Below are 16703 nucleotides of genomic sequence, written 5' to 3'. Positions count from 1 at the left end.
ATGATATGTGTTTGCCAAGGGGTAAATATTTCCTGGTGTTTTGAAGCTAGGTATCCTGAATTTTGTTATCGAGATGGAAAGGATCAAGATGACAACACCACATTACAGGTGCTTCTGGAACAGGCTAACCCCCCCCCCCCCGACTTGTTGGACACTTTTTTTTTCTCACAAATTATATTTATTACATTTATTCATCATGTATACCATAGGGGGAAAAAGTCGTCAAAAATCCAAAATAATCGTTCAATAAAAAATATCCCTATTAAACATTCCAAATAAAATTAATGCAAAGCATCAAATAGCCGCAAAATTTATAATATCTAGTACTTTCTTTATTTCAAAAGCATCAATGCATGGGAAGCACAAAATATTCAAAGCTGAGATAGATCAATTTCATTTCAGACTGTCTTCAAAGCAAAAATAAATGAAATGGTTTTTTTTAATTAAATAGACATTTTAGTGCATTTGTTCATCAAATGGAGTCATCAATGAATCAATGAAAAAGTAATGATGAATTAAAAGAATGTATGATATATAGTGTACATTTAAGTTTGTTAAAATCATGACCCCCGGCGGAAGGGTGGGGCCAAATTGGCTGATCAAAGTTTTACATAGGAATATATAGGAAAAATCTTTAAAAATCTTCTTCTCAAGAACCATTAAGACTGGAAAGATAAAACTCATTTGAAATCATCTTCAGGTAGTTTAGATTCAAGTTTCTTCAAATAATGACCCCCGGGTGTAGTTTGGGGCCAAAATGGCAGGTCAAATTTTTACATAGGAATATTTCGGAAAAATCTTTAAAAATCTCCTTCTCAAGTACTTCAAAGCCATAATTAGTGATATTTATACGAAATCATCCTCACGTAGTGTATATATATATATAAAAAAAAAAGAATGTATGAATGAAGATGTAGGTCTCTCAAGATGAACCACATGCCGAAACCCTGGATCTTTATCACGTTTTTTTTTTACAAAAACATTTTTACTACAGTGTTGTTGAAAAACTTTTTCAATTTTTATTCACCTTGCAACTTTAACCACTTCATTATTATCTTGAAAATCATGACGATTTCCTTTCATATCTTGATTACTCCCTGGCTGGGGAGTACCTATTGTAAACTCTTTCTATATAACCATATATTATTAATTACCCAATTAGAAATGACAATGAAATTGTAACAACAACAATAAATGCTCAGTTTAAAGAAAGTCTTTAAAATAATTTAATTAAGATTAGTTTACAGAACTTATGAAAAATAACGCCTCATTTCCCGATATAAGAGATCGGCCGCTGCTGCTGAAAAAGTTGAAAAAGTCAAAAATAATGTGCTTGCAAAAATGACTGTACATCATTGGCGGATCTAGAAGGTGGTTCCTGGGGTTGGAACCCCCCCCCCCTCCTCTATTTGATTAGAGAGAGAGTTATGTAACACGGATATTTTATTACGTCTAATATTTTGAATAAAATAAATACTTTGAATAAAAAAAATATTTCGAATAAAATAAATACACTGTACATGTTGTTCAATCTCTGTCCTTTCTGATCGCTATAAATAGAGTTCCCTCGTTTAATATGCTTTAACCCGCGTACCGTCACATGCAATCCGAGCCCTGCTTGCTTGTTTGTGTTTTTGTTTTGTTTGTTTGTTATTGGCTTGTCAAAGTCCCCCATAGAACTGTTGAAAACTCAGTGTTGCCAGGTTTGAAGTGCCTATATGCATGAGTGTTGGACACCTGGACACCCCCCCCCCTTTTCTTCAAAAATTGCTGGATCTGTCCCTGCAACGTCTTCATATTATAGACAATATTTAACATTTTATAATTACCAAAAAAAAAATAGTGTAAGAGGTGAATTATGGAGATTGTATAATACTTGCGTAACTTTTATCCTTTATCTCATGCATAACCCGAGATCTCTTTCACAACTGAATGATCGCATGCACAAGCAATGTTTTTTTCTTCGAATATTTGTCAAATTATACACATATCGAAGTCCCAGTTTTGGTGGATAGGATGCACTTGTTGCATACTCATGGTGGACATTGAATTTTCAAGGTTAGTTGAGATTAAAACGAATTTTAGTCGGCGAATACTGTTTTCAATCAGCGTTTTCGCTCTACCAGCTCTTGCTTCAAAACAAATATAGTCGCTAATCGACAACCACTGCATTTTATGAGAGTGTAAAATTGAAGAAAAATAAATTGCTCATGGAATCACATTCTTATATTTTAATAAAAATATCAATTATTGCCTGAATCGAGTCCATTTACTACCTGTGCACTGGATTTATTCGCATCAACTGCACAACCGGAAATCGATCTCTTTTGATTGTTATACACAACTGCTGGTTGTGCAAGTGATCGATTAGCAGGCGTGATACCACTCAATGAAATTTAACGAAGACTTTCACAGAGACGTCGCGCATAGTATTGGGGTTCAAAATTGCGTAACATGTAACACTGTAAACGACGGGCGCTAGTATTTTTTGTTAATTATTTTTTCGGTTTGGCTATATGGATTTTTTCTGGCAATTTGTATCAAGCTTGTATAACTTCCTGTTATGACGTTACACAAAATTCATTAATTAATTTCAAATATACTGAGCGATTCCACCTGTTCATATTATTGGAAGCGTTCCGTAATATGCCGTACGTAATCTTGACGAGTAACAATAATAGATGGAATGTTTGGTAAACATTTTTTACAATATAACAAGTTCTTTTCGTAAAACTAAATTGATAAATGAAATGTGCAAATCAAAACGTAGTCAAATGTTTCTTTAACAAATCTTAAGCAAGTAGTAGGAGAGATTAATAAAGCGATTTTGATGTCTAGTCGGTTTTGTTACTACGACATAAATAACCAGAAGTTGCGCGAAGGCAAAAGGTGATCGAAAACAAAAATGCAGCAAAACAAGTTGAGATAACTAATACTTTTCTAATCTAAAAAAATAAAGAAAAAAGATAATGTATCTTACTCTACACATGTACCAAAATTGGTCCAAAATTGTAGGAACATTTTGAAGGAATTAAAAAAAATAAATAGAGTAACCATAGTAACATTATTCATAAACTAATATACAGAATTGATTTTGGTATCATACGAAACGTTTTATTTAAATATGACTTAAACTGGTAAATTGGTAGTAGTTTGAAAAAAAAAACGTTAACAGACACACACACGAAAGACGAATAAATACCGACAGCCTGAGCCCAGTGCCTGAGCGATTTTATCTGCATGGTCGATGAATACTTACTGATGGCATGCAATGCAAGAGTAACTTAGTAGAACCAGGGTTATAGATTTGACATAAATGTCTTTTTATAAACGTTTCTTTTGTCTTAATATTGCATTTTCGCCGAGTTTCCTCCCCTGTTTACTTCTCCACGTGTCCTAGTGCTAAAAAAAGCACCGTGCAATGTTTCATAAAAACAGGAAGTAACTCTAAAACTAAGACGACGATTAGCACTGCATACAATGATATTATCAGAAAGATAAGAAAGTAAAAAAATTGAATATATTTATATTTGGGAATTGATTAAATACAAAGATGATGAAATTTTGACAGGGTTAATTTTGTCTGGGCAGAGAAATCGGATGCTTGTCGATTAGCATGTTTAACATTACTACTGGTTATAGTGTGTTATAGTGTGTATGTCATTTCTTGTAAATCTGTGACAGTATAGTGAATACGTTTGAAATTCCTGAAATTAAATATGTACAGGATAATTAATTGTCAATATACTGATCATCAGCAGATTGACTCTCCATTGTCACGCTTCATAGCATAGTCGTCGATCAGCGAACGTGTGTGTTTAGGACAGTACGTTTCTCTCTAGGCATGCCAGGTGCATGGCAGTCGTAGTAAAAACACAAATAACTACTCAAGTCATTAAAAAGTAGGCTTCAATAATGAAATGCAGTAAAAATTTAATCATGGCGGCCGCCGATTTTAACCATGGCGCACAAAAATTTAACCATGGCGGGTCGTCATGGTAAAACCCCTTGCGGAGAACCCTGGCTGATTCAAGTATCATTTTGATGTAAAGATCAGATTACTTTCTGTGTGCAAACAGATATCGTAACATAACTAATATTAACTACAATTAAAATAATATTGTATATGTACATGTTATTTATTTCATGACTTCATTTTTATTTAAATTGCTCTTTGTATCATAACCAAGGAAAGTAATTAAAGAAACAAATAGAATTTTGCTAAATTATACATTTATTTGCTGGAATGCATCATTTTAAAGTTTATCGGTAGTCATGGGAACATAATCTTCCAGTTCAGTTCCTCTAGTCATTTCAATATACCCGCTAACCTGGGTACCTGTTTTACCCATTCTCTTGAGTAAGGTTGCGTCAACGTTTTTTTCTTCTCTCAGTTGCACTTTTGTTTCCATATCTTCTTTGTCGTCATCCTCCAGTATTTTCTGCATTGAGAGGCTGGACATAATGTCACGTTCCTTTTTGGTTAAGTCTGTCCTTAATGGTAATGAGGTGTACTTGAGTCCTTCCTTCTGGGATTGGTCAATTTTTTCGTAAGTTTCAGATTCGCCAAATTCGTCCTCCATAACATCGCAATCGTCAATTTCGCAATACGTTTTAATCCGGCTTGCCATTTGAGAACCTCTTTTAGTTGATTTTTGTACACGGAGTTTTATTTTTCCTCTTAGCTTGAAGACAATTACTGATAATATCAGACATATAATTAGTATACCAATCACTGACATGACGGCTATCACAGCGGATGAACTTGACTTATTTTCTTCATATTCCTTTATCTCATCGGTAGTTTGGTCGTTTTGGCCAGAGATCCCAATTTTCGATTTTTGAATGGTTTCTTTTGAACTTAAATCCGAATGAAACACCGCATTAAGTCTATTGAGTGAAGCTAGATCAGAAAAAAATTAAAAAATTCTCTCCTGTGAAATGTAACATAGGTTAAAGGAGCATGGACACAGATTTGAAGTTGATATTTTCTGTATAATATCACGAATTATATATTTTAACAGCATTTCACACAAAAATATATTAAAAATTTAATTTCACCTTAAAGTTATTGAAACTTCAAACTTTTGGATAAGTTTGATTGACACATCCTTGCTATCTCACAAACTTTAGTTTTATTCTTAATACTTGGAAATTTTGTTGTGTATTGATTAGATTAGATAATTGGAAACCTGAATAATTATTGCCTACAATCTAAAATCTAGCATTATAGGACAGATTTACAAATTTAATAATGAAAAGGACATTCTTCAAGACACTATGAGATATGAAAAGATTTACGAGGAAAGTTGTAATTTGAAATAAAATATATGAAGTACTGTGTACAATACTCACGATCGCTGCAGCCAGTCCTGGGGGTACATGATTCTTGGGGACACCTGCACTCACCCTCCAAACAGCGGTGACCATAACTTGGAAAAGGACACGTGTGCTGACATCCCGGCCCGAACAGCCCCTTGGGACATGCTTATATGAAAGAAAATTGGTAATAAATAGAATTCTTAATTTCTACAGAATACAAATACAATATATTCCACTAAATATATACATACGAACACACTGCCCCTTTACTAAATAGTAATCTGCACAGCATAAGGTCGATTCTCCGGATCTGGAAAGCGAAAGTAAAAGTAAAACAGAAAACTAGTGCTAATTGTAACGGGGACCGTTACAGATGTTCCCCAAACGCTCCCCAACTCCCTTTTGGTGCCATATTCCCTGTAAGCTTCATTAAATAAGACAAACTCTATGCATTTGAGACTTTAACAACGTTTACCTTCAGTGTACCAAGTTCATTCAAATTTTAGCATTGCACGCGCGTGCATATGAACTTCATGTGCATAATGACCATATTATCTTGTCTACACTATCTATATGATTTGATATACTAAATATTAAAGTTTTTAATCCAAAAGTATTAAAAAATACGCTCATTCAAATGTATTTTTAATTTTACTCATTTCACGTGCACGCACGTACATACATGAGCATGTTGACCATACCTTCTTGTAGAAGTCCATTACATCTATCTATGTTCTAAATCCCAACCCGTTTGGTTGAAAACCAAGGGAGTTATAGCTGTTTAAAATTTCAGCCAATCAGATTGCAGCACACGTACACGCATGTGTATGCATGTGCATGGTGACCATACTCTCTTGTAGAAGTCTATTATATCTATCTATGTTCCAAATCCCATCCTGTTTGGTTGAAAACCAAGGGAGTTATAGCTATTTAAAGTTTAAGCCAATCAGATTGCAGCGCACGTGCATGCACGTGTTTTCATGACAATTGCTATATATCATGTTGTAGGATATCCTAATGCATGGCTGTGTTCAAAATTACAAAGGATTTCGTCAAAAAACAAGAAAGATATTAAGACTTTAATTTCAGCCAATCAGAGCGAAGCGCACGTGCATGCACGTGAGATCTTGCTATTTTGACCATGTCATATTGTCCATGCTACTAATATATCCTTATATTATGAGTTTCAAAGCATTTCATCAAAAATGTAAAAAGTTACGCCTATATCAATTAAATCGGTCATTTCACGTGTTGCACGTGCGCGCTCTTGCAAGCACGTGCGCGCAAAATGACCTTCGTTCCGCAAATCTGCATTACATGTCTACTGACCGTAAAAACATTTCACCTTAGTCAGATGTGTAGTTTACAAGATCATTCGCGGACAAAATTTTCCCGAGAAGAAAAATAATAATAACTAGAGCAAAGCTCGTTGCAAAGCAACGAGTAGGTCTTCCGTCCTGTTTGACCGGAAGTAGCATTAATTTTTAACAAAAATGAGAAATAACGCCTAAAAATGGTTTGAATCCTTTAACGCTATGTTAATTAATGCAAAAATAAGCAATTTTTTACTACTTCCGGTTTGACCGGAAGTGACGACAACGGACAAAAAAAATTATTTTTTTGCTTCTAGAGACATTTGTTACCAAAAAACCTGTCAAGAACGGCAAAAATACGCGTTTTTCGACTACTTCCGGTTTGGCCGGAAGTGACGACGCCGGACGTTTTCTGACGACTTCAATAGATTAAGCTTGTCATTTTGAACAACTTTGCTTCTTTGACGTATTACAAATTCTCAATACGTTTTGAGATATAAAGAAAAAACTGTTGGCCCCTCTAGGCCCTTAAATTTAGGGGTCAGCCCTTTTTTCGAGATATCATTTGAAAGATCTTTAAATTCTGCACTTCTTTTGTTGTATACGTTTTCACAAAATATTTTCAGGTAAAAAGATATCGAAGAAAAGGTGTGAGAAATTTTGAAATTTGTGATAGGTCTATTTTCGGGCCATAGCGAGCGCCGACGAGAGTCACTTCCGGTAAATTTGATATACCTGATGCACCTCTCCAGACATAGCTCTACCTAGCCTCAAAGTTTGAAGTTTCTATCTAGAGCCGTTTTTCGGGAAAATTGTGGACAAAATGACCCTTAAAAATAAGAAAAACGACGATATCTCTAGACCGGAAGTGACGTCATCGAAACGGAAAAAAACGCATAAGGTTCAAGTGATGTTCCATACGTCCTGAAAGTTTCATAAGATTTTGTTGAGCCGTTTTCGAGAAATCGCGTGCACAAAATCGGTAAGAAAAAAAAATAATAATAAAAGTGAAAAAGAAACCGAAGAAAAACAATAAGGTCTTCCGCTGAAGACGGAAGACCTTAATAACTAGATGCGTTCTTGTTGCTAGGGCAACAAGCAGGTCTTCCGCCCGACTTTTCGTTAGAAATCTCTGCTCCGTCAGGCCATGAAATAGATTTCAGAATGTATTTTTATCGTTTACTTTCATTGACAGCAGTCTCTCAACATAGATCGTGATTATTACAGTTATTCCATAAAATATAGCTTTTAAAAATCGACAAAATCTTCCATACATTATAAAAAAGAAAGAAAAGTCATATGCAACTGAAAAAAGACAGAAACAAAGAAAAAAATTTTGCAACGCGCCCAGGGGGATTCGAACCCCCGACGGTGAGACAAAGTTTGGATCGGTCATATCTTTGCAACAAATGCACGCATGAAAATGTTGAAAACATATTTAGAGTTCTTAAAAGATACTCTATCAACCCTGTGAATTCCAAAGAAAAATAGTGAAAAACAAAAAAGTTGAAAAATTATACTTTTAAAATTCACTTCCGTTTGCGACCGGAAGTCAGAACGACGAAAAATGAAGGTCGATCAACACATCTACATTCGATGTTCTATCAACTCAGCAAGTTTCAGTTTTATATCTGTTACTGTTCTCGAGAATTTTTTGCGACAAAATTCCATTTAAAAAATACAAATTTCCCCAAAAAACGCGAACGGAAGTAAATTTCGAAAAAGTGAGGGACACCCCTGGAGATATTATCATGATGCACCATCCCTGAAAAAATCGTTCAAATTGAACCACGCACAGCGGAGATATGACCTGTACTATGAAAAGTGGAATAATAATAATAACTAGATGCGTTCTTGTTGCTAGAGCAACAAGCGGTCTTCCGACCGACTTTTCGTTAGAGTTCTATGCTGCGTCATCCCATGAAATAGATTTCAGAATGTATTTTTTTGTTTACATTTATTCACAGAAGTCTCTCAACATACATCATGATAATTACAGGTATTCCTCAAAATATCTCAAAAAATAGCTTTTAAAAATCGGCAAAATATTTCATGCGTGTTATAAAAGAGGTAAAGTCATTTGCAACTGAAAAAAGACAGAAAGAAAGAAAAAAATTTGAAACACCCCCAGCGGGATTCGAACCCCCGACAGTGAGACAAAGTTTGGATCGGTCATATCTTTGCAATAGAGGCAGCATAAACATACTGAACACATATTTAGAATTCTCATAAGAAACTCTATAAACTCTGTAATTCCTAAAGAAGAATATTGAAAAACAAAAAAGTTGAGAAATGGGACTTTTTGAATTTTCTTCCGTTTGCGACCGGAAGTGCCGACGACGAAAAATAAAGGTCGTTCACCATAACGGAGTTCGATGTTCTATCACCTCTGTGAGTTTCACTTTCATATCTTTAGCCGTTCTCGAGAAAACTGCTGGACAAAATGCCTTTTAAAAAATACAAAAATCCCCCAAAATCGCGAACGAAAGTGAATTTTGAAAAAATGAAAAACACGTCTGGAGATATTCTCATGATGCATCATCCCTGTAAAAATCTTTGAAATCTGTCTACGCACAGCTGAGATATCGCCCTAACTATGAAAAAAGAAAAATAATAATAACTAGAGCAAAGCTCGTTGCAAAGCAACGAGTAGGTCTTCCGTCCTGTTTTGACCGGAAGTGACGTCAACAAAAAGAAAGCAATGAGCTTAGTTGTCTCCAGTGACTGGTTTGACCAAAAGTGATGTGAATTGACAAAAAATTAAGTTTAATGCCTTCAGTGATATATGTTACCCAAAACCTTGTCAAGAATGACAAAAATATGCACTTTCTGATGACTTTCAGTTTGACCAGAAGCGACGTCACCAGACGCATTTTGACGAATTCAATAGATATAGCTTGACATTTTGAACAACTTTGCTTCTTTGACGTATTACAAACTCAATTTTTTTTTTCAGATATTAAGGAAAAAATTTTGGTCCCTCTAAGTCCTTAATTATAGGGGTAAGCCCTTTATTATTTGAAATATTGCAGAAAAGGTGTGAACATTTTCTAAATCCCCAATGGGATTTTTTACAAGCCATAGCGAGCGCCGACGTGCTGCACTTCCGGAGAAAGAGAGAGGTATGTGTCACATCAGCACATGTAGCTCTATCATCACTGAAAATATCATGTTTCTGTCTAAAAGCAATTTTGAGAAAAATGCTGGTCAATGTGACCCTATGAAAATCACTAAATCACAGAAATCTACACTAAAGAATGCTCTGTGCCAAGTTTAACTTAACTTTGTCCAGTTGTTCTGAGAAGGAAATGAAATTCTGAAGAATTTAAGATAAAGATGATAATGGGTAAATTTTCAAAATTTTACTACAGCTTTAGCTCATATGAGCTAAACTGTAAACAGATTTTGTGCTTTGTTGACTTTGAAATGTGACTGGACATCTCTTTGATCTTGTGTTTGAAATAACATGTCCTTCCTTCTGAATCATGCACATTTGTTAATGCTTTAGTTGTTTATGCCAAGATAGCAATGTTCCTTCAATTATACTGTAAAAATACACATATTAGATCTTATATATTGCCACTGAAGACAGACCTCTATCATCTTTACCATTAGAATTGGTATGTCTTCCCTTGGAAGCGGAAGACCTCAATACAGATGTAAACATGCAAGATCTGACAAATATTTAAAAGAACATTTATTCCAAATTAAACATATTAGATTTTGCAACAAAATCTATTTATCTTGAAAAACTGAAAGCAATTGATATAATCATATTTTTGGATTTATGTCTGTTTCTCAAATCAAAATTTAAATATGATATATTTAAAATCGTCTTCTTAAACTGAGACTTGATTCAGTTGATTGTTTCAATTTCATTCTGCTGTTTATTCTTTGTCATCTCCCAAAAGAGGCTCTTCTGGCAAATCATGATCATGCTTGGCATCAAATTTCAGTACTCAGATGACAGTCACACCTATCAAAAGAAATTGATTTTTTAAAAGTACAACTTATCAGATAAGATAAACCATCAAACTTAGTTATAAGATATTGTTATACCTTTAAAAAATTGTTCCTATAAAAATCTATACAGAAAAAAGTCTAACATTTTTAATGTTTTGCTGAGCGGGCATAAAAAAATCGATGTTGGACCGCTTGGAGAGATGTTGGACTGCTTACGTCACAGAATGGGCGGAGCTTAATCTCATTTTCATTCTTTGGTTTTAAACAATGACAGATCTAATGTTACATTACGGAATATAGTACAAAATACATGTATGTCAAAAAATATATAATAAAATGAAAGGTATAACAAAACATTTATTGACAGAGTTCTCGGGCAAAATGCGTTTTGTCGGACCCTCGAACCAAACTGTCTGCCTTCGGCCTAACAGCCTCGGGCAGACAGTTTGGTTCTTTGGTCCGACAAAACGCATGTTGCCCTCGAACTCAGTCAATAAATGTATACTGTCAGGTTTCTGCATGTGTATTATTTGTAAAACTACTCTATAATCATTTATAAATTTAGGTTTACAGGCAGTCATTTGAGGATGTAATAAATAACATATTAGTTTTTCATGATTTCAAATAAAGGGTATGTACATAACTTGTTCATGTCAAAATTTATTAGGAATGGTAATGGTTAACAGTTGTTAACCGACTAATCAGTCAGAAAGATGGTATCTGATTATGATTTTTCACGTGTCAGGATAGGGCCATTCATAAAGGTGTTACAGCAAATTAGGAACAATGCACTAATGAAGTGACAAAACAGCATCGCATAAGAAACAATGAGCTAGCGCAATGTAACAATGCTGCTCTAGCTCATTTAAAACACCATGCTACTAAGTTTATGACAGCATGCTAATTGTTTAAGACACTTACATGCTAGCGTGAAGTAAAAATGTGCTATCACGCTTATGAGAATGGGCTAGTGTGCTTATGACAACACGGTGACAATGTACTTAGTGCGTTTGTAACAAAGTTTCAGCAGGCTGTTTACACTACGCTGTCAAGCTTACACATATTAAATAGATTGTGTAAAGTTGTATTAGGCCATTCCAAGTTTTTTCTCTGTTTAGCGTCCACCCATCTTTCAAAAACCTACCAATCTATTCACAAAAAAAAAAACAACTAGTGCTAATTGTAACGGGAACCGTTACAGATGTTCCCAAATGCTCCCCAACTCCCTTCTCGTGCCATATTCCCTGTAAGTTTCATTAAAGAAGGCAAAATCTATGCATTTAAGACGTAAACAACGTTTTCCCGAAAGTATACCAAGTATTTCAAATTTAAGCAATGCAGGCGTGCGCATGACATTGCATGAGCGTAATGACGATATCATCTTGTCTACACTTTTTACTCATTGCACGTGCACGCACGTGCATGTTGACCATACCTTCTTGTAGGTGTCCATTATGTCTGTCTATATTCTTAATCCCATCCTGTTTGGTTGAAAAACAAGGGAGTTATAGCCATTTAAATTTAAGCCAATCAGATTGCAGTGCACATGCATGTGCGTGTTTTCATGACAATTATTATATATCATATTGTAGGACATCTCAAAGTATGCCTTTGTTTTAAATTTCAAAGCATTTTGTAAAAAAAACAGAAAAGATATTGAGATTTTTGTTTCAGCCAATCAGAGCAAAGCAGACGTGCACGCACGTGCATGCATGTGAATTGTGACCATACCATCTTGTAGGAGTCCTTTATGTCTATCTATGTCCTAAATCTCATGCTGTTTGGTTGAAAACCAAGGGAGTTATAGTCATTTAAAGTTTCAGCCAATCAGATTGCAGCGCACGTGCATGCACGTGATTTGATGAAAAATTTTATATATCATATTGTAGTACATCCTAATGCATGTCTATGTTATGAATTTCAAAGCATTTCGTCATAAAACAAAAATGATATTAAGATTTCTGTTTCAGCCAATCAGAGCAAAGCGCACGTGCATGCGCGTGAGTTCATGCAAATTTGACCATGTCATCTTATCTACACATCTTATATATTTTTATATAATGAGTTTCAAAACATTTTATCAAAAAATATAAAAGTTACAACCATATTAAATATATCGGTAATTATGTTCCCCAAACGAAGTTGGGGAACATATTGTTTTTACTCTGTTTCTTATTATTATTATTATTATTATTTTTCTTCTTCTTCTTCCTGGAACTTTTTTGTCCGGGAATGATGTTGTAAACTATTCGTCCGATGTAGGTAAAACCTTTTTAGGGTTAGTAGACATGTTATGTAGATTTGCGGAATCAAGGTCATTTAGCGCGCACGTGCTTGCAAGAGCGTGCACGTGCAACACGTGAAATGGCCAATAAAATAGATATAGCCACAACTGTTTAATTTTTAGATGAAATGCTTTGAAACTCATAATGTGAGTATATATTAGTAGTATAGACATGACGACATGGTGAAAATAGCAAGATCTCACGCGCATGCACGTGCACTTCGCTCTGATTGGCTGCAACTAAAGTCTCAATATCTTTCTTGTTTTTTGACGAAATCCTTTGAAATTTTGAACATAGCCATGTATTAGGATATTCTACAACAAGAAATAAAGCAATTATCATGAAAACACGTGCATGCACGTGCGCTGCAATCTGATTGGCTGAAACTTTAAACAGCTATATCTCCCTTGGTTTTCAACCAAAGAGGATGGGATTTGGAACATAGATAGATATAATAGACTTCTACAAATAGGTATGCTCACCATGCACATACATACACGTGTGTGTACAAGTGCTGCAATCTGATTGGCTGAAACTTTAAATAGCTATAACTCTCTTAGTTTTCACCCAAACGGGGTGGAATTTAGAACATAGATAGATGTAATGGACTTCTACAAGAAGGTATGGTCACCATGCTCATGTATGCACGTGCGTGCACGTGAAATGAGTAAAATCAAACATACACTTGAATGAGCGTATTTTATTAATAATTTTGGATTAAATACTTTAATACTCAATGTATTAAAATATAGATTGTGCAGACAAGATGATAAGGTCATGACGCAAATGCATTTACATGTGCACGCGTGAAATGCTAAAGTTTAAATGATTTTTGTACACTTCTTTGTAAATGTTGTTAAAATCTCAGATGCATAGAGTTTATCTTATTTAATGAAGCTTACAGGGAATATGGCACCAAAAGGGAGTTGGGGAGCGTTTGGGGAACATCTGTAACGGTCCCCGTTACAATTAGCACTAGTTTTACTCATTGCACGCGCCCGCTCGTGCATGCGAATGCGCGCAAAATGACCTTCGTTCAGCACATCTACACAACATGCCTACTAACCCTAAAAAGGTTTTAACTAAGTTTGGTAAACTGTTTCTGAGAACACTTCCGGACAAAAAAGTACCGGAGAAGAAATAAGAAGAAAAAAGAATAATAATAATAATAATAATAATAATAATAATAAGAAACAGAGTAAAAACAATATGTTCCCCAACTTCGTTTGGGGAACATAACAACACAGAAGCCAAAACATAAAACACAGGATTAAAATGATTTTCAATGATTTGATCTAACTAAACTACTTTAATAGAAGAAATGTCTATTCTTAAGCAAAAACAAGGGAATAAATGTTTACAATACACCAAATATAACTTACTGTACAGAATTATTTGGAGAAATTGACAAATTCAACAATTTTGCCTAAATTAATCAATTTCAGGACTCCTGATGTTGTGTGTTTTTTCTAACATGGGGTGTCTAAAAACCAAGGCGCACACGGACGCTAAACATAGAAAAAGCTTGGAATGGCCTTAGCATGGCAGCATGTTGAGCATCAGCACAACTGCATGTTGTTCTAAGTTGCCTTAGCCTAACAGTGTTGAGAACACTGTGTTAGCACATTGTTCCTAACACACACTTTAACAAATTGCCTTATCAGGACACCACTTAGTTTTCCATATATATTTTAAAAAGACTGGGAATAAAATTCAATTTTCGATAAGCTTCTTTTCATTATAAGTGTTTGCCTAAGCGTTTTTTACTATATAACCCAAATACATCATTGTCTGTTATGTACGTAGCCTAGTGGTAGGGCAATCGCTATGTATAATCATGAAGCTGGGCTTGATTTTAATTCACTGCATCAAACCTAAGACCAAAACATGTACGCAGTTATGTTCCCTAACCATGCACCTAACATTTGTAGTGAATTAGACCCTAAAAACCTCACAGTAGATGTTAGGATAATGACCCTGAGTTCCAAGTAAAGGTCCATATTGAAGCTATTCACCAGTATATATTAAATGAGTGAATGAGTGAGATTCTCATGATAACATTATCAATAAGAAGCTGATACTTACTGCTAAATGCTAGAGACAGGTTACTCCAAAGAGACTGTATAAACCGAGATTCTGTGTCACAGTAGGTGTGGGTGTTGGCACGAAAAGGATCCCTTACTTCTCAAAGGCAATAAGTGCTGAGTACAAGTCTATATTTGCAGCTTACTATCCCAAGTGGTGGCATCATAAAAATACTGAAAAATTTTCAATAGACTAATTAACAAACAAACCATTTCTGCAGCCTTATCACAAAAAAAGCAAACTCTACTATTACATTTTTTTTTTTTTACAAATTTCTTTTGCAATTTAACTAAGAAACATACATATGACATAATAAAATATTGATTTAATTAACTGAGCAATATTATATTGTGTGCAATTTTTTTGTCAATAAATTATACTAAAGGAGTTTTCCACTTAAGTATAGTAGCTTGGTCCCTTTTTTCGCCCTTATTTTACTGAATATACTTGAGGATATGATATTATTTTAATTTTCATGGTGTATAACATAGTATTTCTAATTGAAATGTTGTAGAATCATTATTAATGACTTTGAGTTTTAAGAAATATAAGCCAATTTTCAACACCTACCGCACATACAAATCCCGGAACATTTTCTTTCGAACAGAGTGCGGTTTCTCTATTACATACAAATGGGCGGAGTCATTTAAATTAGGTACTATATATAAGGGATGGTATCGTAACAGCGTAAAAATAGGTTGGTTTTTTTTGTTTTTGGGGGTGGGGGTGAAAACTCAAGATTTTTCTCACTCACCCACCCCCTGATACTACCTGCTTGATATGTATTTATTACTTATTTCTTAATTCGCTCTAAATTTTGCAATGAATATTCCAATTTACTTATCGATTATTGATTAATATACATGACGTGTACAAATACATGTAATATACATTTGTATTAACACTTCAAAAACCGTCGTTGGAATAATAGATAAGAAACATAATTATTGTTTATGCCTGTTATGAGAAATATCGGCCTCATTGTGCAGTAGAAAAATAAAAAAATACAGGTATGCAGTTTTGTCGATTTTGTCATTTAATTGAATAACATAAAAGTAAAATGTATAACAAATCATTAAGGGGGATTTATTATACTTCACAAGGATTTTCTCTTATAATAAATATCACAAGATTGGTAAATGAAATTGAAACTCAATAGTCATTTTCTTCGTTGCATTAATACATTCGAAGTTTTTCCGAGTATATATGCACCCAAAACGTGGCAAGAGGGTAAGATTGATTTGTTTGAATATTGAAATGGTCAGTATAGTGCATTAATTAATTATTGTTTAGACTGAATGAATGTGAAGAAATTATTACGTCTTTGGCATTTTTGGATTGTTCGTTTCTTTTTTTCGCAGGAAATTGATAAAATGTGTAGTTATGTAATACATACATCTACCTACTTGTATTTTGATTCATGTGCTGTTTGCAATGCCCAGGAAAATCGCGATTACATTCATGAGAATTAAAATATGTCCCGGAAAATCATCAGTTTAACATAAGTGGTAGTCTATAGAGAACCTAGTTTTGAATTTTAAAAAAATGAAAGCTGGTGACTGCACATTTCCATTACGAGCTACATGTGTCGCTTCTTACAGAAAACACGCTTTCCAGAGGTATTCACCTGTGACGGTATGGAATCATGTGACATATTATCTATTCTTAGCAGGTCAACAACAGGTTAATCCTATGTAAATGTACTCATAAAACAGATTCAAAATCATGATACTTT

General features: G+C 34.4%; 1 protein-coding gene across 1 annotated transcript; it reads right to left on the bottom strand.

Annotated features, from left to right (window-relative positions):
• Positions 1 to 4175: 4175 nt before the first annotated feature.
• Positions 4176 to 5658, bottom strand: LOC134275944 (uncharacterized). The gene is made up of 3 exons (XM_062758228.1): positions 5574 to 5658; positions 5356 to 5487; positions 4176 to 4903 (listed from the first exon to the last, which is right to left on the bottom strand). Exon 3 carries the CDS (start codon positions 4740 to 4742, stop codon positions 4257 to 4259), a length of 486 nt encoding a protein of 161 aa, XP_062614212.1. The 5' UTR covers positions 4743 to 4903; positions 5356 to 5487; positions 5574 to 5658; the 3' UTR covers positions 4176 to 4256.
• Positions 5659 to 16703: the final 11045 nt, after the last annotated feature.

The sequence above is a fragment of the Saccostrea cucullata genome, unplaced genomic scaffold (genome assembly GCF_032062105.1).
Source record: "Saccostrea cucullata isolate Sc308-1 unplaced genomic scaffold, CSIRO_AGI_Scuc_v1 ctg7387, whole genome shotgun sequence".
NCBI classification, from domain to species: domain Eukaryota; kingdom Metazoa; phylum Mollusca; class Bivalvia; order Ostreida; family Ostreidae; genus Saccostrea; species Saccostrea cuccullata.
The sequence above is the reverse complement of the archived record's forward strand: the minus strand, read 5'-3'. Positions and strand labels throughout refer to the sequence as shown.